The 27,095-nt window shown below is 40.5% G+C and overlaps 1 protein-coding gene and 1 pseudogene across 3 annotated transcripts; both read left to right on the top strand.

Annotated features, from left to right (window-relative positions):
- The first annotated feature begins 220 nt into the window (after positions 1-220).
- On the top strand, positions 221-5,872 carry LOC115793856 (zinc finger protein 646). Of its 3 annotated transcripts, XM_030749004.1 has the most exons (3): positions 221-631; positions 889-4,085; positions 4,251-5,872. In XM_030749004.1, the coding sequence occupies exons 1-3, from the start codon at positions 238-240 to the stop codon at positions 4,449-4,451; spliced, it is 3,792 nt and encodes a 1,263-aa protein (XP_030604864.1). In that variant the 5' UTR covers positions 221-237; the 3' UTR covers positions 4,452-5,872. The 3 variants fall into 3 exon arrangements, with proteins under 3 accessions (XP_030604864.1, XP_030604865.1, XP_030604863.1); XM_030749005.1 differs by having other exon boundaries at positions 221-509; positions 1,559-5,872; XM_030749003.1 differs by having other exon boundaries at positions 889-5,872.
- Positions 5,873-8,774: 2,902 nt separating this feature from the next.
- LOC115793858 (zinc finger protein 91-like) lies at positions 8,775-26,290 on the top strand (annotated as a pseudogene).
- Positions 26,291-27,095: the final 805 nt, after the last annotated feature.

Raw genomic sequence — 27,095 nt, 5'->3', positions numbered from 1 at the left:
ACACTCCATTGATGCAGTTGTCAAGAAACTGTTAAGTGTGTATAAAAACAAATCCAAAACAGTAGTAAAGGGGAAACGTAGGATTTAAGGTTTCAAAATATATTTACTGAAATGATAAACTGCATCTGGTTAAGCGTAATTACAGCTTTATTTTGAAAGTTTCAACCGGATATTTGATTCCTGACTAGCATGATCCTTGTGTGCTCAGGTCTGGACAAGGGGGTGCATGGGTGAAACATGGCCGCCGCAGACCCAGCGAAGTCTCCCAAACGGCAGAAAATACCCGAGGAGGAGGTGGAAACATGTGGGGAGAAAACCGTGGCGGTGGAGTCGGGGTGCGGTGCACCCCTAAAAGATGAAAATACGTGTAATAAAACCGGGGGTAGCCCCAACGATGAGCAGAGAGCCGATGTTGGCAGCGACGGCGGCGGTAGTGTTGCCAGCCATTCGGAGGTTAGTGTCGAGTCCGGTGCTGGAGCCGACAAAACGACATGCATTTTACCGGAGGACCTGCGAGCGGCTGAAAAGATGGCCGAGGCCACTGGCAGTGACCAGCGTCCATTTGACTGGTCTGAGGCTGAAGACGACGGTGAAGGGACGAAAACACACGCGGAGGAAAATGATAAGTGTGGTATGCTAACATTGTTGATGTATTTTACTGTTAGCTTTAGCCTCCGGGCTAACCTGAGATGCAGCTCTCACTGCTGGTTCTGTTCTGCACTGTGAGTTCTGCTGACATCAGTGACCACAGCGGGCTCCATCCTCAGCCCTGCACCGCTGATTGTTAACGACGCTTAGGATGTATATGTTGCGGTGGCTGCACGCAGTTTTGTCAGAGTGTTTTTGTTTTCTAAGTTATTACTGTGCTGTGCTTTTTCTGTCTTGCAGACCTCAATAGTATTAGTGAGAGTGCCGAAGAGGTGCGGCAGGACAAGTGTGTTGATGGTGACATTGCCACAAATGCAGAAGAGGCACATGTGGAGGAGAAGAGTGCAAGGAAACCACCCAATCAGGATTTTTTGGGTGAGGTGGACGGCACAGAGGATTTGGTTGAGGATGATGAGGAGGCAGACCGAGCTGGGGATGCTGATTCGACTGCTAAGCAGAAAAAGTGCCGCCTGGTGTGCAAGGAGTGCGGGAAGAGGTTCACCCGCCGTGAGACGTTCAACCTCCACCGCCACTTTCACGCGCACGAGGACGAGCTCACGCCTCTCACCTGTAAAGAATGCGGCCTTACCTTTCAGCACCGCAGCAGCCTCATCAAACACAGAAATGAACACAGAGAGAACGAGGAGCAGCAGCTCGTTACTCCGAAAAAGGAGATGCAAGGATTGGAGGAGGGCATTTTTCAGTGTGCAGAATGTGAGAGGATATTCTCCACAGTCAGTCAGCTGAGGGACCACAATTGCAGCAATACAGTAGAAAAGCCTTACCACTGCCCCCTGTGCCGCCAAGACTTCCAGTTTAAGGTGTCTGTCACTAAGCACATGATGACCCATTCCCAGGAGAGCACTTTTACGTGCCAAGAGTGCAGTCAAACTTTCCCAAACACTACAGCCCTGCGCTTCCACCAGAGGTGTCACACCGCCCTCAAGCCCTACGAATGCCCAGAATGTGGCATGGTTTTCAAACACTATTCTGTCATGGAAGACCACCGTCGCAAACACACTGACAACAGTCGCTCTCACCTGTGCAACATCTGCGGTAAGACTTTCAAGTATAGCAGCCTCCTTCATCAACATCAGTATCTGCACACAGGCCAAAAGCCCTTCCGCTGCCCTGACTGTGGGAAAAAATTTGCTTTTGCCCAGAACATGAAGGCACACTGCCGCCAGCATAGACTGCGTGAAACCAACTCCATTAGTGTGCAGCCCAGCAAACAGGCCCCTGCGCCTGAACAGGAGGCAGTTAAAGGGCCAGGAAAAGAGAACACACACCAGAGTGAGGAACCAAAACGCACATTCAATTGCCCTCTTTGTCCCCAGACATACTGTGCACCGGCTAACCTGAGAGCACATATGCTTATTCATGAAGCCGAGTATGAAAAGCTGGAGAGATCACCCCGACCCCCAAAGGAGGTAAACAAGTACTGGGATAAGGGACACACCTGCCCACATTGTCCGTCTGTTTATCGGGACGAATCCAGTTTAAATGTGCATCTTTTAAGTGTCCACAAGTCTGTTTCACAGTATTTAGAAAGATTGGCAACTCCAAATAAAAAACAATTCACTCCATTAACTAGTGATAATGTGCAGGTTAAGTGGAAAAGTGAAGGCATAAGTATTAAGTCATACAAGTGTTCAGAGTGTGGAAAAACTTTCCGTCATCGCTCAGTGTTGGAGCTGCATATGCGCATACATTCCAAGGATAAGCCTTACCAGTGTAAAGTGTGTGGCAAGGGCTTTAGATTCAGTAGCTACCTACAGCAGCATCTCATTATTCATACAGGCAAGAAGCCATACAAATGTCCAGACTGTGGGAAGGACTTTGCATTCCTGCAGAACATGAGAACACATCAAAAGCTGCATCAGGAAAAACCGTTCCGCTGCACCAGCTGCCGCAAAGGCTACAGTGATGAGATCCAGCTGCAGCACCACATGTTATCGCATAACGGTGACAAACCTCATAAGTGCGATCAGTGTGACAAAAGCTTTGGGTTAGCTTATCTGCTCCGCGATCACATGAACACGCACACAGGAGAGAGACCTCATCGCTGTGACGAGTGTCACAAAACCTTTTCATGGTTTAGCAGTCTGCTGGTACACCAGAAGATCCACGCTCGCAAGCGGCAAAGTTTCAGCCAGTACAATTCTTTCCCAGTAACCTCTAGGATGAGGGGCAGGGGGAGGAGAGGAGGGAGGCTGGTGTGGGGCTTTTCTAGACCTTTAGGAGGCTCAGGGATGACTACTCCTCAGCAACTTCCTTATCCAGTTTCTGCAGTGAGAGATGCTGAGCTGCACAGGAGGGCAGTACAGCCGCAGTCTTCCATGCTCGCATCTCGCATGGATTTACAAAGCAGGTCACAGAAGGAACCGTGGCTGGCTGAGCTACACCCTCAACCAGTGCAGTGGAAGGTTGATGGTGGGGAGGTAATGCCTGTTCCATCATCGCAGCTCCAACATGGAGGTCCCCAGCAGACACAGTTTGACAGCCCAGCACAGTCAGGGCTACAGCAGCACCATCGGACAAGTTCATCCTGGGCAGATATTCCTCTGATAACTCAGTCAGGCTCGGTTCAGAGCTTAGACTCATCACACACAAAAGACAGCCTATCTTCTGTTGCCAGCTCTCACCTGGCATCCATGCCAAAAAAATCCAGCCCGTCAGTAGTTAGCGAGATGGTGCAGCACAGGCAGCACAAGCCTGTTTCCTGGAGCAGCACTCCCACATGTACAGTGCTAGCTTCCACAAGTTCTGTGCAACATGAATTTTCTGTGCCCTCTTCCTACATGGATGGGGCAGCTTTGTGGAGTGTCAGGCCTACTCCACTAGTAAATTCACAGGGCTCTCCAAATAAACTTGGGCAGGAGCTTCAGCTGCCAAGATGGCCAGTTACCCCTGTGTCCTCACAAAAGGAGCCATCCACACCTCCTAAGAAGGAGGACAGAGTGTGGGACTTGAGTAATCCTCAAGTAATACCTTCGACTGTTAGCCAGCCAGAGAAGCCATGGAATGGCTGTGAGCCGCAAAAGTCATGGGCTTCGGGCTTAGCAGGTGCATCCACCTCAGCTCAAATAGACCAAAGCAGTGCTATGCCAATTTCAAGTCCTGTCTCTCATGGGGCCAGTAGCACCTTATGGGATATACAAACACCACCAGGAATTCCAAAGACTATAAACTCCACTGAGAAGTTAGTAAATAATCAAGATTTTCAGCTGCAGCAAAAGCAGGTGTCATCTGGCTGGGCCAATGTACAGACAGCGACACAAAAGGTTCCCATCTCCATTCAGTATGAGCCTCATCGTTTTGGACAGGGAATGGGAACACCAGTATGGGGCTTCCAAAACAATCCCGTGGGTCCCCAAACCCTGCTCTCTGGGCAACTCAAACCAGGGAATGGACAGGAGCTGCAGCAACAACCAATGGTAACAGGCACTCAAATAATCATAAATCAGCCTTCTCCTTTTTTCTCACCTCCTCCACTTGCTCCGCTCCCTCCTCTTGCTTTGCCTGGCCCTCACCCTCTTCACTCTGTCGCAGTTGGTACACTTCCAAGACCTCCACACCCAAATATTTTTTTCACACCACAGGCAGTCATGAGCGAGAGGCCACACATGCCACAGACCCTGCCCCTACCTCAACTTGCCCCACGGACAGAACCTCACAAACTTGGATCTCGTTTGCCTTTTGCCCCTGAACGGCTTCTCCAGTGCATGATATGCGGGTGCTCTCTTCCTCGGGAGCTGGATCTACAAATGCATTACTTGCAACATGCACAGGGAGAGATTTGACATTTCTTACTCTAGCAACAAGACTTAGTTATGTTTTTATAATTTTATTATTTAGTAGAACCTCATTTATCAGACATGGATGAGCATTAGACACAAAGAGATGAAAGTGAAACGTGGTTTAGTCTGTACACTTGTTGCACATTTGAAGTCTTTAAGCCCCAGATTAGATTGCACAGTCAGGGTGTGATTTTTGAGATGAAGGGTGTGTACACATGCCATTTGCATTGTTTCGCTGTCCTTTTAAATGCTTATCCAAATACTTCTAGATTAATGAGGTTCTGCTGTAAGGTCTACATTTCATTTATTGCCAATGACCTTTAGATTTAGATAATATTAGTACTTTTCTAGTTCTGGTCATATGTCCTGAATCATTTGTACTGTGTTTCTTCATGTACAGTATACTGTGTGCCTTTTTATGAGTACAGTCTGCATGTCTGCTGTCTTTGGTATTCTAGGCCTAGTTTGTGCTTATTAAGGTAGACTCAACAATGTGACCTCACTCCCAAAATGCAGAGCGACTCTTTCAAAGATACTATAAAGTAATGTGAGTTTTTGCTTTTGGAGAAGTGAGGGGGATTGTTGGGCTCACAGATTAGATTTGTCAGAGCATAACAAGGAGAAAAAAAACTGTACCCATACAGTAATAAGCCTCTTAGAAAGCACTTGTATTCACAGGGCTACTGGCCCGGTCCAAATACCTGTCGAGTAAAAAGCTTAAGTATCTCTAACATGTAATTGTGATTTCACATTAGGAGTTTTCTGTAAATGCTGTAAACTCTTGGGTGGCCATTGGGGATTCGTCACCTTTATACAATTACTAACTGTTGACAAATAGTACATTTTATAAGAAGTGTTAGATTTATGTAATGTTTTGTCATTAACATTTTTTACAATGGCAAGACAGGCATATAATTATGATTATATAAAATGCTTTGCGCCAATTGGTCCACTGTGTGTCTCTTACCAGAATAACTATTTCAGATTGGAATGTACCCATATTTGTAAAAACAAATTACACTTTTTAGTGCTTAAATGTATTTTTGTTTGTTTGTTTGTTTTTTGTTTGTTTGTTTTTTTTTGTGAATAATGAATGATTTCATTCCGTAACAGTAGATTTAGCCGAGTACATAATCGCATCTCCTTCCGTTATGAAAATGGGCATTTGATTAGCTCTGGTGTCCCGCTAAATGACTGAAAATATTCATTACTGCTGTACAAAATAAAACATATGGTTCATTTGTAAAAATAAAATTTTAAAAAGCCAAAAAAAAAAGAGTAAAAACAAAACAACTTCCTGTGCATTTCAATATTCACCAATTCAAAAATGTGCCCTTCTACCTCTATCCACTGTTTTAGCATGGAAGATTTTCCCATGATGTCTACATATTGGATTAAAATAAAAACCTGCCTTTGATTATAAACTTGTGTGGTGCAGTACTTCACAGGTAGCCTAAATCAGCATTAACACCTGGACATCCTTACTATAGGGAACTCGTTAACCTTCACCTGTCTGAGTGGGGTGATTTATGAACACATGCTGTTCGAGTCTTTTTTTTTTTTCCCCAGGAATTTGGCCATTGGATAATGGAAAGCTTTGTGGGTTTATTTATGACCACAGGAAAATATGTTTTGCGTTATAAGCTTTGATTTTCCGCGTGTAATCACTACACTATGATGTTTTTCATGATTTAGAGACCCAGAGTAGCAAGATTTACTGCTGCAGAAGCTTTTAAGTTAATGATGGATTGGGTTAACTCATTTTTCAATAAATATAATTGAAAACCATAAGTACATTAACTTATTTAAGAATATTTAGCAGATAAAACATGAAAACAAAGCTATGAAACATATTCCTGTATGAAATGTTTTATTCAATAAGACTGGTTGATCTTTGGAGGACTGAGGCAGTAAGAAAAGGCATGATAATGGCCTGTTGTGGAAATTGAGCAAATTCTGAATTGTATGTTTTTCTAAATTTGTTATCTTAAGAAAATTCTGATTCCTTCATTTGATGTTTTTATGCTTCACATAAAAATGAAATTGTTTCACACAACTATCAGTCAGCAGAGCAGTCAAAGATAACATGCGCTAATAAACCGATAACACCTGATAAATAGATGAAAAATGCACATTGAGATGAAATAAATAGTTACCAATATTATTTCAAGCTAAAGGTACTTTCATAGTTTCTTATGAGCCATTCACAGACTCTGGTTTGCAGTCCGATTGCTGTCGGGGGAAAAACTATTTAGCAGTTGAGTGGTCTTTGATCTGATATTTCTGTATCTCGCAGACTGTATGAGTGTGAACACACCATAAGAGGGATGAGTTGAGTTCTTTATGATGCAGATTGTTTTGCACTTACTGTGCTCAGTATGAGGGCCATTTGATCTCAAGTCATCAAATTTTTAGATCATTTTCTGCTTGACCATCTCCAATTTACATAAAAATTTTATGGTTGAAAATTTGGACATATAATGATTGCTGTGGAATTTTAGCTTTATAAATCAAATACTTTTCTATATATATTTTTAAAGCAGCAAATCTATCCACATTCAGGCCTTTTTTTTTTTTTCTTTTTGCACTTTGAAATCCAAAGCAATGTTTGAATTTGAATGTGAATGTCTCAAAAACTATTAAAGAGAAAAGCCTAAAATTTTCTCTGGTCTTTTTTTCCATAAAATCAGTCCAGGATCTGTCATTTGGGACAGATATATCAAAAAAGTGTATTGGCTGTTTAAAATATTAAAAAAAAAATGTAAGCAGTCCTGCAAAGTTCCGTATTTGCACACACACACACACACACACACACTACCAACTGGGGTACGTGGACATGGCAACTTGGCTTTGCAAGACTGCTCACGTGAAATGAGTTAAACATCCTTTTTTCATAACTCTTAATTGTTTTGTTATATTTATTTTTATGTTTGAAAAACTTCTACTAGTCGGCACGTGTTGCGTTTTTAATACCTCTGAGTACATTTTAAACTTAACCTGAATTATCAGGTTTGCTTACAAGTGGGTCTAGAAAATGAAAAATATACACGTTTAACAAAATAATTTTCCTAGTTATAATTAGGGTACCATCTGGAAACTCCATGATTTTGTTCTATTCGGATCAGACTACCTACTGATATTTTTGTTTTTGTGGTACAGCTTGTCATATTTTTTCAATCTAGCATGACAGTTGAGTGAAAATAGCATTTTCCTCATTTTTGTGACTAAGAATTTTGTGTTCAAAAGTATTCTAAATGTTTTATTTTACATTAATGTGAAACACAGCCACATCCCAGCTCAGTATCACAAAAGGGAGTTGCTGAAGCACTCTCCCTTTTGGATATTGAGCTTGTGTTCACCCTGCTGATGAGCACACCTGTTAGATAGGCATTTAGAGCTATGAAGCACTTTCTGTTTTCTTTTTCATATACTGTACTATTTTTTCTTTTTTATATACTATATACCATCTAGAAATTGTCACTAATTGTCTTTTGCAAGTTTGAAGGGTTTTTTTTTGTTGTTGTTAGTGTGTGCTCAAATATAGGACTTTGTAAGACTTTTTTCATATTTCAACAATATGCACATTTTTTAAAATTTTTTTTTTATCTGTCCCAAATTTCACAGCAGAGCAATCATTATGTATGTCCAAACTTTGGACCCTAAAAAAGACAAATTGGAGATGGTGGAGCAGAAGACCCTCGATGATTTGAGATGGAATGACCCACAGATGTCCTGAAGATGTGTGACTGATGACTTTCTCAGCAGTTCTCATTAACTTATTCGGTTTGTGAAAGAGAACACAGGCGCAATGAAGCATTAATTATGTACTGAAAATGTTACTTGAGTCAAAACACCCAGGTGTCACCAGAAAATATTTCTCCTGCATCAGTGTGTAGTGTTGGTCACTGAACTCACATTTAACCCTGTGTACTGTTGCCTGTGTAGGTTCTCAGTCATCCAGGTCATGGAATGGATTTCTTTAAGTTTCTTGAAGATGTTTCACCTGAAAGGCTTCTTCAGTTCTTCAAGAAACTTAAGTCCAGTCGCCTTTTTACAAACTCCAGAGACCCTGTGCACTTTATCATTTAATATAAAAATACGATTCTTTGAGCTTTTTTTTTTTTTTTTAAAGGTTTAAACGTAACTAGTTCCAGTCAACGGCAGTACATACGTGGATTTAGCCTGATTCAGCCTGTTCCCAATCTTCTGCCCTTTGAGGGCATTTGTTTCTCACGACTACCACCGGCGTCACTGCACACTGACGGCGTCGTGTGGAAGAAAAAAAAGAGAAGAAGAAGAAGAAGACTTCCGATGAGGGAAGGCGGAGCAGAAGAACTGCGCAGGTGCGCTTATCACAGCTCGCGCTTACACCACCCTCGTTATTAAAATTAAAGACGCTCCTCTGTTATGTGTTAACGAGTTAGACTTATAATACGCATTGCTTTAACTCCCGTGGAGCTGACCGAGTGGTAAAAATAAAAACTCTTTGGAAAAAAAAACGGTGGCGCTGTTTAGCTGACGACCGCCACCGAACAGCCACGCCAAGATGGAGGGAGCTGCTTCCGCGGCGATCGTAGAGGACGGAGCTAAAAACAAACCCCGCACTGACGACGGGACACCTGGAAACAACCCCGGGCCGTCGAGTGAAGACGCCGCAGACAGTAAGTACTTCATTAACGGTGCCGTGGCTTCAGCGTTTGCACTGTTTGTGCCGTTAGCACAGCACCAGTGTTTTCGTGTGTGTGTTCGTCATGCGCTAACTCCATTATAACAGGAACGTGTAAATATTTGACTTGCAGTGAGACAGAGAGGTGCGTTTTTATGGTAAATGTGTAACACCAACAACAAGTACATAGTTGCCAGTTCGAACTAAAGCCGTTCGTGGATGGTCAGGGTGGTGTGTTGAATAAACAGCGCCAGCTCTGGACAAACTTGATACTCGCCATATGAATATAGATCAAAAATTATGTGACTTTTTTTTTAAATAATGTAGTCCTAATGGCTATTGAATCATCAATGGCCATTAGGACTACATTGGGACAACAGCGTGTTTTCAGCTCTACAATAGGTTTACTTCTAGCGATGCACTTGATCATGCATCGCTAGAAGTAAACCTATTGTAGAGCTGAAAACACGCTGTTGGTGTAATAATGTGTAATGTGTGTCCAGGCCATAAAATGGAAATGGGTCTAATCTGTGGCCTCTACAGTTTTCCTCCGATTTCAACATAACATAATTAGCGTTCCCATGGTTTTTCTTTGATTTGAATTAACAGTCTGGCACCAGCTATACATAGTTATTCATAGTATCAGGTTGATAAGCCACAGAGAACAGCAGTATTTCTGTCTATGTTAGCGACTGACCGACTGATGGAAACAAACCCAAAATATATTGATATTAAAGAGCAAACTTCATCAGGGCACTACAAAATTACCTTCCTCATCTAACACCTGACTTTGAGTTGAGATGGATTCAAATAAACGCCATAGCCAGCAATTGTTTGATTATTAAAGATCCTTTTTAAGGGTCATGTTAATACTGATAACTAAGGTTATTAATATTATTTAAAATTAAAATAAAACAGTGGCTGTAACAATATTGAATGCAGTGGGACAATTGTGTGTTTTTAAAGTGTTGTTTGTATTTTAATACAATTCGGAACTTAAGTCTTGCACCTAAAAATACATCTACTATTATTGCAATGATAATGCTAAAAATAAAACTAGAAATAATCAAAATAAAACACTTCTAAACTTGGTATAACTGGTCACAGGCCGGCATCACTCAAAACTTTGCGATTGGTTACAGTGATGTTATGTTAATCTTCATTTATATAGAAGTAAAATGTTATAAATTAAAGGTTTCTGATTGTTGTTTTGTCAGTACACAGACATTTTAACAATTAGTGGGAGGAAGTTTTGTTTTCCTCAGCGTGGTTATGTGAAAACTGAAGCATTGTTTTTTTTTTTTTTTACACAATAGGGAATTTTTTATATTTATGCAACAAACCATACCATTCTAACAGTCTGTCTTGGCTGTTTTTATCCCATTTAGTATATTTTTACATGCATATGTGACACAGAAGCAGAATATCTTCAGTGTATTTGCTTCTTTCAGTTTCAGTCTTTGTAGATGTGCAGGTTCTTTATTCCTTCAGATAAGGAAAGCTTTCAGTGAGGACTTTTTTCTTTTTTTTTTTTAAACACACAGGAACATTTTACCATGTAGAGCAACAAGAGTAGTTCATTGCTCTCAGTTTCAGAAATACAGGTTAAAATTTAATCAGTTTGGATTCAGTAATAAAACTTGATGAAAAACAAGATCTTTCCTTTTTATCAATTCTGTAAACTTTTAAATGGGAGCTGATGCATGCAGCTAAATGCTAACTGCAAAAGTGAGGGGGGTTTTTGTAAACAGCGTCAGTGTGTAGGTGTGGACCTTTGGTAACATTTGCCTATTAAAAAATTCAACTACCGTAGTTAGGGCTGGGCGATATATTGAGTTTTTAAGTAATATCAATATATTTTCATATACGATATAAGATGAGACAAAATCGTTTATATTGATACAGTCTGTCGCGTTAAAATCATACTTGTAGATCCACCAGTTCACCTTTCTTTTCTCCCAGCTTGTTTCTGCACAACTTCACACTGCCCCGCCTCTCTCCCTCACCACTTCACCCGTAAATCATGCAGGAAGCGACAGCATGGCAGTGCTGCCAACTTTGTTGTTAGATTTAGCAGCTTTTTTTGACTTTTTTTTTTTTTTTTCCAAAGAGTGACTAGCGACAAATTTATCGACTTTTTCCGGTGACGTTGGCGACTTTTTGAGAGTTTTGGAAACCAGAAATCCTCCGCTGTTGCCGTGTTTTGTGTACATACAGCCTTCGTACTGCGTCCGTTTGTACATTTTTGCATCGCCCGGACCCCCAAGAGTACCTGGCTGCAGGCAAGAGGGTGCCGCCATACTGCAACTCCATAGCAGAAGTTGGTTTGTACTGCAAGTCACGTGACCTTAATAGCGGAAGTGGGTCTTTTTTGTGTGTTCGTGAGACGCTGCATTGAGCGGTTGAGCCCATTGCTGTAATACGTCAGCTCATGTCTATGGATTTACTGAAATGGCTAAAATCCTGTTAACTGAAGGATGGAATTTTGTTGATTCAGTCTGTTTTTGTTATTTGCACAGAGTACTAGATGTACAGGAGTACACACAGGAGGAAGCACTTTGGTGAAGTCTACTTTACTGCAGAATAAGTCAGCCTTTTGCTATTTTTGCTCTGTATCATTGCTGTTTACATTTTAATAGCACAGCTGTGAGTCTTTTGTTATAGAGGAAAAAGCATTAATTTATTTGAGGAGCATTATTATTTAAATATGCCAATAGGTTATTTTTGAGCAAATTCTCATGTACATCTACAGCTGAAAGTTAATAAAAGTGCCTTTGTGCCATTTGGGACATGCAGCTTTGACTCAGAAGTGTCTTTTTGTTGATACCTTTTGGGAAGACAAAGGTATAAAGCCATTCAGCTAAAAAATATTGAGATATTCCTTTTGGTCCATATCGCCCTGCCCTAATCGTAGTAACTGTATAAAATAAGTAATTCATCTTCAAGGTCATTTGGCCTGAGCAGTGTAATTACACTTCAATAACACTTTTTTTTTTTTTTTTAATGAAAAATGTCATTTTTCTCCATTCCCTTATTTATGGTTTTATTTGAAAATTCTGCTGCTGTGATCATACTGTAAGCTCAAATTATGTTTAAAATAAAGATGTTTGCACCTGTGTTTTTTTTTTTTTTTTTTTTTTTTTTTGTTTTTTTTTTGTGTGTGTTTTTGTTTATTTTTATTTTCCTTTCCTTCCTTCTCTGAAAACAGGAGTGGCTTTGACCTCCTCTTTTCCCCTTTCTATTTCTAGGGGTTGGGGTTTTCTGCTGTCAGGATTGTGGAGAAGCCTTCAGAGAGGAAGCAACCTTCTCGGAGCATCGCCATCAGCACCCACAAGAGAAAATTTATTTGGATGAGCTACATGATGCAGAAAAGGACAATGAAACACCTCATTTTTGTTCTTTATGTTCAGTCTCGTTTATTGATCTGAGTGAATACCACTTGCATATGGAGAAGAACCATGACCAGATCTCTCAGAAGGAGTCTGGTATTCAGATTAATGCTGGCATTGCAAAGCAACACACCTATGAGTGTCAGGACTGTGGGAAATCTTATGGTGTGATTGGACACTTTCTCAACCATCAGCGCTCACACAGACAACCCTCCAAATCAGTTTTTCATGACCTTCAGCATTTGAAAAAGAAGTCGTTTCAGTGTGAGTCTTGTGGGCGCAATTATTCTCGTGCTTCGGCACTTGATGCCCATCGTCGTTGTCACGAGGAAAAGTTGATAAAGTCAAGAAGCAGGAATTCAGGAGATGCAGTTTCAGCTGCAGAGTCAGTAGTAGAAGCAAAGCCCGGTGAAAGTCAGACAGAGGGTTACTCTGAAAAACTTTTTACATGCTCATGTGGGAAAGCTTTTTCTGCCCTGTTGCGCCTTAAAACACATCAAAGATTTAGCCGCAACAGCCAGTGCTCTCCTGAAGAAATGAAACAAAAACCAAAGAAGACCGGCAATGAGTTTTACTGCAGTGAGTGTAAAAAGGCTTTCAGTGGCCATATTGCTCTCTTTAACCATCAGCGGTGGCATGCCAATCACGCCGATGATTCTGCAAAAAGGTTCCCATGTGAGGAATGTGGAAAAGTGTTTATGACTCTCACGTTCTACTACAGGCATCAGCGCACTGCACACAGTGATGAGACCCCAGCAAAGTCCTTTCACCATCAGCTGTGCCAGCTACAGAAGAAGGCATTTGAATGTAAAGACTGTGGACTAAAGTTTTCTAGGGCGTCAGCACTTCATTCTCATCAGCTTCATCATACAGATGTTTTTAGAGAAACTGAGAAAGAGGCCCAGATGTGTTCCTCTCTACCTCAAGACCAAATGGCAGAAATTGGAAGAAGGGAGATTGACTTGGAAGCTTCAACAGAGGGAAAAGGGCAGCTGGAGAGTTTGCCTCCTACCAGTATGACTGAAGTGTTGTATATAGATGATAGTGATGATGACATGGAGAGTTATGAACCCGGGGACTTTAATGTACAAGTGATTAGTGCAAGTGAGTCTGAGGACGAGCCAGCCCAAGACCTAAATCCCGATCTGGAGCTAGTGTGTGAATCAGATCAGGAAGGAAGAGATGACGGAGATATTGTTTCCAAACCAGAAATGGACTTGAAAATTGTACAGATTGATTTTGAGCAAGCTGACGAGCCAGTTGCACTGATAGCGAGGGAAGCTGAGAATAAATCGGCAGTGGACAGATTTGATTGCCCAGAGTGTTACCGCTGGTTTTCTAGTCCCTCATCACTGCGTGTTCACAGAATGTGGCATGGTGTTCATAAGAGAAGACAACAGACACAAGGTCAGTCAGTGGCAGTTTACGCATGTGACACTTGTGGCCATGAAGCTAGTAGCTTTGAAGCACACTGCCATCATATACAAACTCACATTGATCAGAAGCCAAGCAGCGACACACTGCATCAGGAAGAGGGATTAGAGAAGAAAAATTTGACCTGCAGTGAATGTGGAAAAGTTTTCTCTCGGTTGTCGGCCTTGGTCTCTCATCAGTTGCATCATCCCAAGAGAAAACAGTTCCAGTGCCCAGATTGCACAATGTCTTATTTGCATGCAGCTAGCCTGTTTAACCATATGAAAATCTGCTCGGCACAAAAAAAGGAAAATATCAGTAAAAAAGAATACAATCCAAAGAAAACCCTACTAGGCCCAAAGATCTATCATTGCGAGCAGTGTGGAAAGGGTTTTTGGTCTTTAGGGGCTTTCTCCCACCACAAGCAAAATCCGACAGAGTGCGCAGATTTGAGGCTGAGAAAAGGCATCCCGGGATCTTCCGTTAATGGACACCAACGCTCCAGCATGAAAGTTGCATGTCCGGTGTGTGGCAGAAAGTTTCGGCACAGAGGCATCATGACATTGCACATGCGAAAACACGAAAATGGAAATCACAAATGCGAGCTCTGCAACAGGTCTTTCCGCCTTTTTTCCAGCCTCCTCAGACACCAGGTGGTGCATAGTGACCAGTTACTCCCACCACCCATTAAGTCTTTTCAGCATCAAGTTGAGCAGCTGAAAAAAAACACCTACAGCTGTCCTGATTGTGGGAAGCTGTTTTCACGGGCCAAAGCATTACAGTTTCATATGAAAAGCCACGGTTATGAGAGTGGGCACTCTCCATCATTATCTTGGTCTACTGTCACGCTTGAGGATCTGCAGTGCGCTACGTGCCTTGCACATTTCAACAGCAAGGTCTCTCTAAGGGCTCATCAGAAACTGTGCATTAAAAGAGACAATCAAGTAGTTGCCAAGAGAGAACCCTCAGAAAATGATGATGTGCTAAGATTGTGTAAGGGCAGCATGGATGCTAGTGCACAGGAGAGCTCTGACCAGTCAAAGTCTCATACGAAAGTAAAGAGTGAAAAGGACAGCTTGGCGCTAACGATGGAAAATGACACCGGTGAAGGAGACATGGAAAATCCAAGTAATGAATCCAGCATGAAATACAAATGCAAAAAATGTGACCGAAGCTTTCCAGTGGTCGGGGCTTTAAATTTTCATAAAAGAATCCATGCTGAGGGCTACAGATCTTTAGCAAAATCAAAATTGGCTATTTCTGCAATGTTAAAAAAACCTAAACAAGAGGAGCAAAGTAAAGGACTATTTCACTGTGCAGAATGTGGGAGGCGATTCAGGTCCAATTCTGCCCTGGGCTCCCACAAACGCTGGCACAAAGAAAAGAAATCTTCACGGTCCTTGCTAAAAGATGATGATTTGAAATCTTGTAGCCACAAGACTGAAGATGGGATGTTTCAGTGCAAAGAATGTGGCAAACAATTTTTTAACCACCGTGTTCTCCAGCGCCACCAGATGTTTAATCCCCAGTGTCAAAGCAAAGCCGAGCCAGATTTAAACGAAAGTGCTGAGAGCAGCGGCACACTGGGCAAGACATTTGTGCAGGGCTCACTTCTAGCAGCCCACTGTCAAAACAGTAACATTTTAGAGACTGCAGACCATCATGGAAATGAGCCATTTGACCACGCTCCAGATCAAGTTGATATAAACTGCAATGAGGGTAAGCCCATACCACTGACACTGAAGCCAAAGGCTCACCAGTGTCCCCTCTGCTCTATGAGCTTTTCTAAAGCAAGAGGACTGCGTGCCCACAAATGGCAGGCCCACGCAAAGAGCACCAAAGGCAAGTGTAAGGCTGCTCTGAGTAGAAAAAAGGACCCAATTTCTTCAAATAGTGAGGTCAGCAAAATGGAAGATTCATCAGCAGTGGAAAAACGCACAGTGATCTTAAAAAGTAGCCCCATTGACAGAGAGAGGATGAAAATTGCTTTGGATTCTCCTCCTGTGAAATCATGTCATGACTCCAGGGATGGTGCCCTTGACCTTAAGAGAGTTTGCCTGGATGTGAAGCAGGAGTCAAAACTGGATATTCAAACTCCTAAAGCTGCAGCTGAAGTTCCTCCACAAGTCAGCTGTGTGTTGGAGAGCACAGTGAAATGCTTCTTCAAGTGTGATAAGTGTGGGAAAGCTTTCCAAACAGAGGCCCAATTAGGAGCCCATAAGACAAAAGCAAAGAGCCGGCCTTACTGCTGTGCTCTATGCTGCCAAGGCTTTTGGACTGAGAATCAGCTGCATCAGCATCTTGCTTGGCACGATGAAATCCGCTGCCGTCTCCCGAATGAGGTGCGCTATAGGCTCAGTGCTGCTATGACCTCAAAGCCTCTAAAACCTAACCTCTCCACTGCTGACAACAGAGGAAACTCTTTCCCTAATTCTGAAGTGACTCGGCCTACATTTAACTCAGCCAGCCAGTCACAAAGTAGCCATAAGTGCCAACACTGTGGCAAAGCCTTTCTTTCACCAACTGCATTACAGAAACACAAAACGGAGCAGTGCAACAGCAGTGACTCGTACCATTGCTCTGTTTGCCCCAGGACCTTCCGTGAAATCCAAGACCTTATCGATCATCACCAGGAATGTATCGGCGATTATAAAAGACAAAGCGACACTCCTGCTGTCTATTCAGGAGATACCAATGGCCTTACTTGCCTTGAATGTGGAACTACTTTTTGTCAAGAAACTGATTTGCACCAGCATTATATTGAGCATGCCCATAGAGTGAAATAAGGCAAAGAAACTTGAGAAGAGCTGAAAAAAATGACTCTGTACATAGATGTAGGTGTTTTTTTTGTTTTGTTTTGTTTTTTAACATCCAAAAATGTTTGTTAGGAAATTCTTTGTTGCACCTTTTGCTTTGGCTAAATAGTTCTTTGTGTATTATTTGAGATTCTTTATACTTAAACAACTAACACTGGAATGGTATACGCTGAGAAACCATAACATTAAAACCACTGGCAGGTGAAATCATTCCATTATGTTAAATCGATGTTAGTCTTACTTTGACCTGCACCACAAATCAAAATGATGTTGAAGGCCAAGGCAGTGGGTTTTAATGATCTGGCTGATTAGTGTAGGTGCAAATGTGAAAGTGACTTTTTTTTTTTTTTTTTTTTTTTCTTCCCCTTTCCTAATTTGCGCTGTTTTGAGCCACAGATTTTGTTTTTTGGTCTGTTTTTTTGTTTATTTGTTTTTTGACTGTTTTGTATGCTTTGTCATGAATGTAAATTGGACCTGGTTAAATCTCTTTGGGGACCACTGTCTTTAGTTTTTGGATAAATTTACCTGTCAGAATTTTCCCAGAGAAAAGAAAAGTACCGTTGACACACTACTTGCAAAACATGTGCGTGCTTATTTTGCTGCTGTTCTGTTTAATGACTGAAGTTTTGCTGAAGAATGGATTGTTTTGCATATTTACAGAAAGTTAAAGACACCTGAAATTCAGCAACATGTACTCTTAATGTAAACTGATGGAAATACAAAGTTTCTGCTTGACATCAGTTACTTCCATAAAAACAATACTACATTCAAGTCATTGTATGCTTTGTACAATGCATTACGCATTAATTGGTTTATAAGCTCCTCTGTTGATTCTTTACAGTGTTATTTCTATGGTGTTAAATACTATTCATTACTTAAAGTAGCATTTATGTTCTTGTAGTATAGTTGTAAGTAGGCAAAGTTTCTTTGCTATATTTATTTGTTTGTTTTTCCTAGAAAAAGAAGTTGAAAATAAACAGACTTGTTTTGGCCATGATTAATGGTTGTGTGATGAATTCAGTCTCACCACAGTCAGTCTGAATGATAATGGAGGCAACAGTCTGGGTGTTAGTTGCATAACTAACTCTGTTGTATAATGATTTTTTTTTGGGGGGGGGGGGGGGGGGGGGGGGGGGGGGGGGCACAGAGGGCAAAACCCAAATTTCAGCAAATACACTCCCCAAATGACTTATTTTTCAAAAAAGTAGCACTGGGCTTCTTCTCATCACCGAGTAAGCTCGAAGTGGGGTTAAAATGAAGTTGCAGATTGTATTTTTAAAAGACCTTTTTGTTTTCTAATTTGCTTTATCCAATTTTTAAGCTTCTTTATTTTTTTCGAGATGGGTGACAGGAAGTCAAACATGCCAAATGGACAAAATCAGGTGTTAAGATCTCAGAAAATGTCTTATCATCCTGATTCTGAAATTAAGTGTTTTGACATTTTCGAATGTGGGTTGAAAAAATGTGAGGCGTCAACTTGAAATCATCACTTTTTAATGCAAAAATGAATAGACTGATGATAAATGCGTCCTGTTGTAATAAATATATTTCAGTATAGATCTGTTGACCATTATGGTGTGTACTAATAGGTAAACACAGCTGTTACTAATCACATAGTTAAGGCTCTGCACTTAACGAGAGAACTTTGATTAATGTTATTAGTAACATCTGTTTACTTATTATTATATGTAAAAATATCTGCAGTGATGCAGGTTTATGGCTGAAGGACAATTTCCTCTTATTTAAAGAAATGTTTGCAGAGTCCAGAGGTGGGAAGTAACGAAGACCAAATACTTCGTTACTGTACTTAAGTAGATTTTTCAGGTATTTGTACTTGAGCGTTTATTTTTCTGACTATTTTTTACTTTTACTACCTACATTTACACAAGTATCTGTACTTTCTACTTCTTATATTTTCAAAACAAGCTTGTTACTTTAGGTTTAATGCGTTTAAATTTCCGGTCAGTGCGCCGTCAAACATAAAAATGATCTGAGCCTAAACGGAGGAATAATAACATATAAGAGACAATCGTACTGGCATATCCATGGGGCTTATCACATCCAAGGACATTAAAGAGGCAAAACCGTATAATATATGTATTGCTTATAGTGCTATAATCAGGGGTTACGGGGGCCGGACCGAGGGCCGATGTCTGTAAGTTGTGCTCGCGGTACTTCTGCTTTTAGCTAGCACTACAGAAGAGGAGCGAGCATGAAGGCAGTAACATGCAGCAGGTCATTTTAAATGCAACATTTTTAAATGCTCAACAAATATCAGCACAAAAAGTGTCTGCAGTTTGTCACACAGTCTGTCTGCTAGCTAAAAGAACAGCTGTTGTGTTTCCAGGGAGTGCAAAGAATGAGCGATAACTTCACTCAGATGGAGAAAGATGTAAGAAAGAGGAAGAAGAGAGCAGCAGGTCAGCTGATCACAGCCTGCACACCAACATCATTTACTGCAGCTCACAATACAAAGTTGTGATTCTTCTCCCCATGCAGAACCACTACAGCAGATCTTAGGGTTCCTCCACCTTCTGAATCCCACTGTAACCCCTGAGTATCCTCATGTTGGTGTTTAGGTGGAGGCACAGTCACCCTCTACTATGAATCACACAGAGAATAGAGCTGTTTAAGTTCCCTTTCACAGTTTGTCCTACATAACAGATTCAAGCTGAATACATTTATTAGGATTACAGTTTAGATTGGAATAAAATTTCTATTCTCATGTAATATTTTATATCATTACAGTATTTATAATGAGGTTCAGTTAGCTTTGGTAGTTGGTAGAAATGTCCTCCAAAGAACTTCTTTTACCTTCTTACTTTGAGTACATTTCAGAGCCTGTACTTCTTTTACTTGAGTAAAGAAGTTGAACCAGTACTTCAACTTTTACCAGAGCAGTTTTTAACACAAGTACTTCTACAGTACTTAAGTACAGAATGTCAGAGTGTGGGTAAAAAAATAAGCTGGATCTCTGACTGCAGTAACACTGGCCCACAAACACTTTGCTACTACGTTTCTTTTGCCTGGACTTTAACAAATTTCACCAAATCTGAAAACTGTTTTCATCTAGCACACACGGTCCAATATTGGACACCTAGGATGACTGGACAGAAACGGTGATGCGTTTCAAGCATTTAAGGAAATAAGTTTGGTCTCGAGAACAGTGAAGCCGAAATGAAGAAAGGTGTTTCTGTTGGTACTGAAATCCTGTGAATTGATGCTTAAGTTCAAAAGGAAAACTGAAGTCAACTTGAATCAGCAGCATGGGAAGAGTTTGTGCAAGTAGTCCAGAATTTTCTTGGCAATCACAGAGCAGATAATTATGCTGAGCTTGTGGATAACCTGCCGAAAGCAGATCAGCTAATGAATGTCAGTGAAGATGCACTTTTTACATTCTCCTCTAGGCTCCCCACCACCACCGCTTAATCTGGTTGATGTCAGCGACTATGAGCGGGCAAAGATTTCATCAAGATATAACAGTGACGGAAAAGCATTATCAGGAAAAATCTAATCCAAGCGTGATGGGTGACTATTGTTGGCTGCTGCACAGAGAGACGGATGTGCAGTCAGAGTGTAAAAGCAAGTACCTTAAACATTTTTGAGCACGCTGACCTTGTTTTATTTTAAATAGAAAAAAATATGCTGTAATGCATCTTTGGTATTGTCTTCTGGTTTGTTTTCAGAATAAACACATTAAAACAGTTTTGGTGAGAAACAGTTAAAATTGCATTGATATATTGATATTCAAAAGTGTCAAAATGTCTGTATTTCAAAAATCTGACTTGTGAGTTTAAATCTGATTTCCTTAAAATAAAATAAAATAAAAATAACCCTAGATAAAGAGCTGGTGTGTAGTTCCCAGGAACAAACAAAAATGTTTTTGTAAACCAGTGCAATCAGCAAGGTTAAAAGATGTTTTTATTATTTTGGTATTTTCCCCCCTCTCCCATTTAACCAGCGTACAGCCATAAGTTTTATTTTGTTATTGCATGCACTGATACATGGTTACTTTCTAATATCTGCTGAATCATCAAATTGTCAAAATAAAAATGGATTTCCTTTTTACTTTCGATGTAATACCCAGGCTGCCATAATAACCTATATAGTACTTAATTATTTCTTCTTTTCCTCTTTGCAGATGAAAAATACAGTGCTGAATGTGAGGACTGTGGACTGAAGTTCACACAACAGGAACACTACAAGACTCATCTGCACCAGCACGCCCTGGAAGAGGAGGAAGCTCAGATGGGAGAGCACAGCACAGCAGAACTAGTCTCTGGGAGAGCGCATGATGAAGAAAACAAATGTGAAGATGTGGAAAATACATTTAAAAATTCTTATAATTGCTTGACATGTGGAAAGAATTATAAATACCTGGTTTCATTCAAAAAACACCAACGGCTCCACTGGAGGACGTCCTCTAAAGCGAATAAAATAAATAGAGACATGAAAGGGCGGTCAAGAAATGAAGAAAATGTGGAGAAAAGTAACGGTGGATACTCAGGTGAGGATGCAAAGTCTGCAGACTGTAACAGCTCTGTGTAGAGAGCCTTCATCTTTCATTCATTTCAAAATTCCTTAGTCTATAAAATGACTTGAGTTCGGTCCTTCAAATCTTTAGGAATAATGTGGACTCGTGGATGTAGCTCGAGGTCACATACAATTTAATGTTTGAAGCCCAAAAATATTTGGATTTCTGATCTCTGACAGCAGATCTGGAGGCCTGTAGAAACCAGAGTTTTGTAGGTAGGGGACTGATATTTTATTTACAGTTTTTCATATACATATTAAATTATTACACAGAGAGAATTCTTAATCATCTCATCAGTGATGCTGAATCATTTAGCTAATATGACGTTCAGAGAAACTGTAACTGCTACTTACATCATTTAATTCATTTGAGAAAAAAAAAAAATCAGAATACAAACCCAAAAGTAAGTGAATGCACAAGTTTTGTCACCTGAATTGCTTGTCATCAAAATTAATAAAAGAAGTGCTACTTAAATGTGTTTTCAGTATTCGAGAATCATTAAATGTCAGTTGAATTCCTTCATGTAAGTCTCTGTATTTTTATGTCATTCTCATTTGATATATATCTGTGTACAGATATGCATAGAATCAGGAACTTCTATCTTTGTGTTTTTGTGTTGTAGTGGCACTCAGCACATCCTCTCTCCGTGGGCAGAGAAGTCTTCTTGCTGGGCGATTGAGTTCAAGCATCTTGCTCTGCTTCTGAAACAGTCTTTGGATGCTGCAAATAAATATTTCAAAAATTCTTGTTGGGAAAATGAAAGAGAACACTTGTAAATTTTGGATATAAAAGAAATTTGCTTTTTCTAAAGAAGTCAATTTGGATTTGGCACGTGGTGGCATAACTGGGGAACATCACATTGCACTGAAACCATTCACCTGATTTTGACTATTTTAAAGAATATGAAGTCCCTTTTATGTCAGAAGCAGGAAATAAAATAATTCCATCTACCTGCCAAACTGTGGTTTCTACAGGCAAAGACTGGACATCCAAAATTTTAGGAACTTAAAGTGTTCATCATTCTGTGTTAATTTGAGCTACACTCTTTCTTGAGAGTCCGTATTCATAGAGCCATAGTACCAGATATTTACCTAGCTCAGGTAGTTTTCTAGATAATGGAACTTGAAAATGTACTCAAATAACAATGCTAGAAAAGCATATAAAAACACACCTACCTCCATCCCTGGAGTCCAACCAGTATTTTCTTTTATAGCAGGAGATTTTTTTTTTCCATTATTTTGAAGTGAGCAATGTTTTCCATCTTCTGTGATTAAACATCATTTGGTCACTTTACGTCAGATGGTAACTTTTTCAGTAATGAGCTGTCCTCCTGCATTTTAGACAGTCTTTCAGATGATTGCTAAAATACGCTATAATAATTTGTCCAAAACAAAATCACAATAGGTTTATTCTATATTCTTACACTAAACCTTTAATCCACAGACCGATGAGATTTCCTGTGTAGTAAAATTTCTTCTTTTCCTCTTTGTAGACAGACAACACAGGGCTGAATGTGAGGACCATGGACTGAAGTTCCCACAGCAGGAACTCTACAAGACTTGCCTGCACCAGCGTGCCCTGGAAGAGGAAGAAGCTCAGATGGGAGAGCACAGGACGGCAGGGCTAGTCTCTGGGAGAGCAGATCCTGCAGAAAACAGAAATGAAGGCATAGGTGGTGATGCAGCCTCCATGAAAAATACACTTAGAAAAACTTATAGTTGCTTGACCTGCGGAAAGAATTATAAATACCTGGTTTCATACAAAAAACACCAACAGCTCCACAGGAGGACGTCCTCTAAAGCAAATAAAATAAATAGAGACACGAAAGACCAACTCAGAGAGGAAGAAAATGTGGAGAAAAGTGACAGTGGAAGCTCAGGTGAGGATGCAAAGTCTGTGGACCGTGACACCTCTGTGGAGTCGGAGTGTAGAGAGCCTGTGTATCACTCAAAGGTTTCCAAACTGTCCCATCTCTGCAGATCCATCTGACAAGTCCAAATCAGACGATGTGCAATCACAAACGAGAGGAGAGCTGGATGAGAGTGAGTCACAAAATGCAAACATGCATAGAAAGAAAACAGTGGTTTGACTGTGATATTGGCTCTTTACACCTCTACTGTATCAGGATGGTTAACTCAAAATTCATTTGCTGAACTTTTTATTTTGAATTTTTGTGACATCTTTTCAAATAATTAGAAAAAAGTGACAAAATTCTGAATATGTTCCTGCTATATCTTCACAACTTAAACTAAATATTTAATCCATGACAGGATTTCCTGCACTTATTAAATTTCTTCTTCTGCCCTTTTGTAGACAAGGAACACATTGTTGAATGTAATGAGTGTGGACTGAATTTCACACAGTGGGAAAACTACAAGACTCACCTGCACCAGCATGCCCTGGAAGAGGAGGAAGCTCAGATTGAAGACCAGACTACAGCTGAACTTGTCTCTGGGAGAGTAGACACTGGAGAAAACAGAGATGAAGACATGATTGGTGATGCAGCTGAGTGTGACTCGAGCGATTCAGCCCAAACAATGAGCTGCAACTTGATCCAAAGTGTTGGCGCTTCCACAACCTCAGTGAAGAATGCAGTTCGAAAGGCCTATGCTTGCTTGGTCTGTGGAAAGATTTACACATACATGGTTTCTTTCAAAAAACACCAACGACTGCATGAAAACAAGTCCTCTGCAGCAGCAACAAGTCAGAGTGCAAGCAACCAGAATTTGCGCAACTACGAGTGTCCAGATTGTGGGATGTTATTCATCAGACGAACACGGCTAATTGGTCACCTGAAAGTTCACAGGTCACGCAGATCATTAAATGCAACCCCCCGCAGATGCGATACATGTAACAAAGACTTTGGTTCTACAGGGTTGTGGATGGCTCACACTGAGCTGCATAAGCAGAATCCATTTTGGTGTTTAAGCTGCGCCCGGGGCTTCAGAGATGAAGCTTCACTCGATGAACACCTGCAAATTCACGATTGGAGGCACAGGGGCTTCCACACATCTGCACAGCTCACGAGTCACTTCAGCAGCCACAGTGAAGCAAAGCAGAGCTTCGCCTCTCCCAGAAAGTTAATTTCACATCAAAAACGGCATCACACTACCGCTGAGAATCTGGGGGGTCGGATTAGAAAGAGGACTCTTCTCCCTTGGGTTAAAGAAGAGCCAGATCTCAATACAGAGACAGAAGAAACACCAGAAATGGAGGAAAGTGCTAGAGTACAAAGTACGTGTGAGAAGTTTGGGGATTGTGACCGATCTGATGAGTCAGTCTGTGGAGAGCCTGTGTATCACTTCAAGCTTTTGGGGAAACCTAACTCAGCTGATATGTCTGACTTAAAATCAGAAGACGTACAGTCACAAACGAGAGGGCAGCTGGATGAGGCTGAGTCACAGGAAATAATGGACCATAAGTATTGGGAATGGGAGTGCTTTGAATGTGATATGGGCTTTGATGAAGTGGCAAAGCTGCACTCGCATTATATAAAACATGCAACTGGGGAGTTGCCTATACTATGGGATAACACAGAGGGATGAGGCCTCACAGAAGCATTTCTTTTCTCATACCGGCTTCTGTCTGACTCTTTTCTGAGGACATTCTGAAGGTGCTACAAATTGTCAATAAACTTTAGCATTTTTTTTACTTTCCATATATAATGTCAGCAATTTTTCTTTGATTTGTAAAAATGAAAATCATGCATTACAGTATACTGACCAAATATCGACACTAAGGAGACCCATCTATAATAGGAATAGCCTCAATGTGCTGTGAGAATAAACACTTTAAAGCAAATGAATTAAACAGGACAAAACTGAGAAAATGGAAAACCGCCTCATTTTACTTGTAAAACTAAATCAAAGTTTACCAAAAATTCTATTAGTGTTTGTCTTTATAAGCAGGGGACTGTGGATGCTGTATTAGCAGAGAAAGCTGCGTCTTCCTCTGTCCATTCTGTGTTCCTTTAATGTTTTCCTTTTATTGGTAAGTGTCAGAAATGCTCCTTTTTTTCCCCCTACCCTAGAAAACCAACATCCCAGAGAATGTTTCCACTGATAATGCTGAGACTGAAGTTTTACTGGTAGGATTTTATGAAGGTGCCAGTTAAGGACATATGAGGCATCTCTCTGAAACTAGACACACTGATCTTCATGTCCTCTTGCACCAGAGCCTGTCACTTCATTTTCTCTCCAGAGCCAGTTTGTGCTGACCTGTGAAAGGAGTATCACAAACTGCTGTAGGAAATCTGTGGTTTTTTTTTTTGTCAATTCCCCACATTAAAAAAAATTAACTCCTGTGCACTGTCTCGCTTACTGCTGGTATATTTATTAAATTACAGTGTTTCTGTCCGTCCGACCTGTATCAGGTATGTGGGCAAAATTGCTACATTTTCATATGCGTACACATTAGAGAATGCTTCAATCTTACAGCATCCAGAGGTGTGCAGACATTTTGCAACATGTTTGAGTTTTCACCTATAAAAAGTCATTCTCTTGTATAGAACGTAAATACTCTGAAAAAGTATCTGAAGTCTGTTTTTGTTTTTGACATTTTAGGCCAATAATCAGACCCAGATGTGATGCTCCAGACACACAACTAACCAAATTTATTGCTTCATAAGGGCATCTGTATTCTGATGTGCTAAGATCATGGAAAAACTTTTTTTTTTCTAGTGATTAGTAACCTTTTCAATGCCATAAACTTGCATTACGTGCCACTGGTTGCTTAAGATGGGCTATACCTAATCAGGTAGTCCATCCAGATATTGTTAAATTACATTTTTGTTCAATAGCATAATAATAACATATAAAATTCCAACAAAGAAAAGAAAATGATGCCTGTGTTTACAACTGTATTTATCAATGACTGAGAAGCAGACTGTTGGATTTCCATTGATTTTATTTCTCATTAATACACTTACTCTGGGAAAGATTGTTGGCCTGTCAGCAGCAATCAGCAGTTTGAAAAGTGTAACGTGTTTAATGTAATGGTTCACTTATTTAAACAATGAGAGCTAATTGCACTCAAGAGACTTTCATGTGATTGTATGAATTATAAATAAAGCACAAGTGCACAACTTCATCTGCTTTGTTGCTGTTTCTAATTGCAGTGTTATAGTTAGTCTGCTTATAAATACAATAGACACCTGTAACACCGTAGATACAGACCAATCCCCCAAAAAATTATGAAGCTTTGTAAAATATATAAAAACATAATGCAGCTATTTGATTTTCAAATCTCATAAACCTGTATTTTATTCACAATAGAACACGGAAAATGTATTGAATGTTTAAACAGTTTTAACTTTAAATATTTGATAAATTTTTGTGTGCAAGGAACAAGACTGAAAATCAATACTAGATACCTCTGATCCTCAGGCCTTCACTGCATTAAGAACAGACATGATTCTGCCATGGAAATCACTGCATGGACTCAAGAACACTTTTAGAAATCACTGTCTGTGAACACAGTTCCTCATGCCATCCACAAATGCAGTTTAAAGCTCTATCATGCAAAGAAGAAGCCATATGTGCACATGATTCTGAAAAACTGCTGTCTTCTCTGGGCCACAGCTCATTTGAACTGAGGCAAAGTGGAAAACTGATCTGTGGTCAGGCAAATTGAAATTCTTTTTCTAAAACATTGGATCCCACATCCTCTGGACTAAAGAGGAGGGGAAGCATCCAGCTTATAACCAGTGCTCAGTTCAAAAGCCTTCATCTTTGATGGCACGGGGTGCATTAGTGCCTATGACCGTCGCAGCTTACACATCTAGAAAGGTAAAATGTATATATGGGCTTTAGAGCAACTACTCCCATCCAG

The sequence above is a fragment of the Archocentrus centrarchus genome, chromosome 16 (genome assembly GCF_007364275.1).
Source record: "Archocentrus centrarchus isolate MPI-CPG fArcCen1 chromosome 16, fArcCen1, whole genome shotgun sequence".
Classification (NCBI taxonomy): domain Eukaryota; kingdom Metazoa; phylum Chordata; class Actinopteri; order Cichliformes; family Cichlidae; genus Archocentrus; species Archocentrus centrarchus.
Note: the sequence above shows the minus strand (reverse complement) of the source record. Positions and strands in the feature narration are given on the sequence as shown.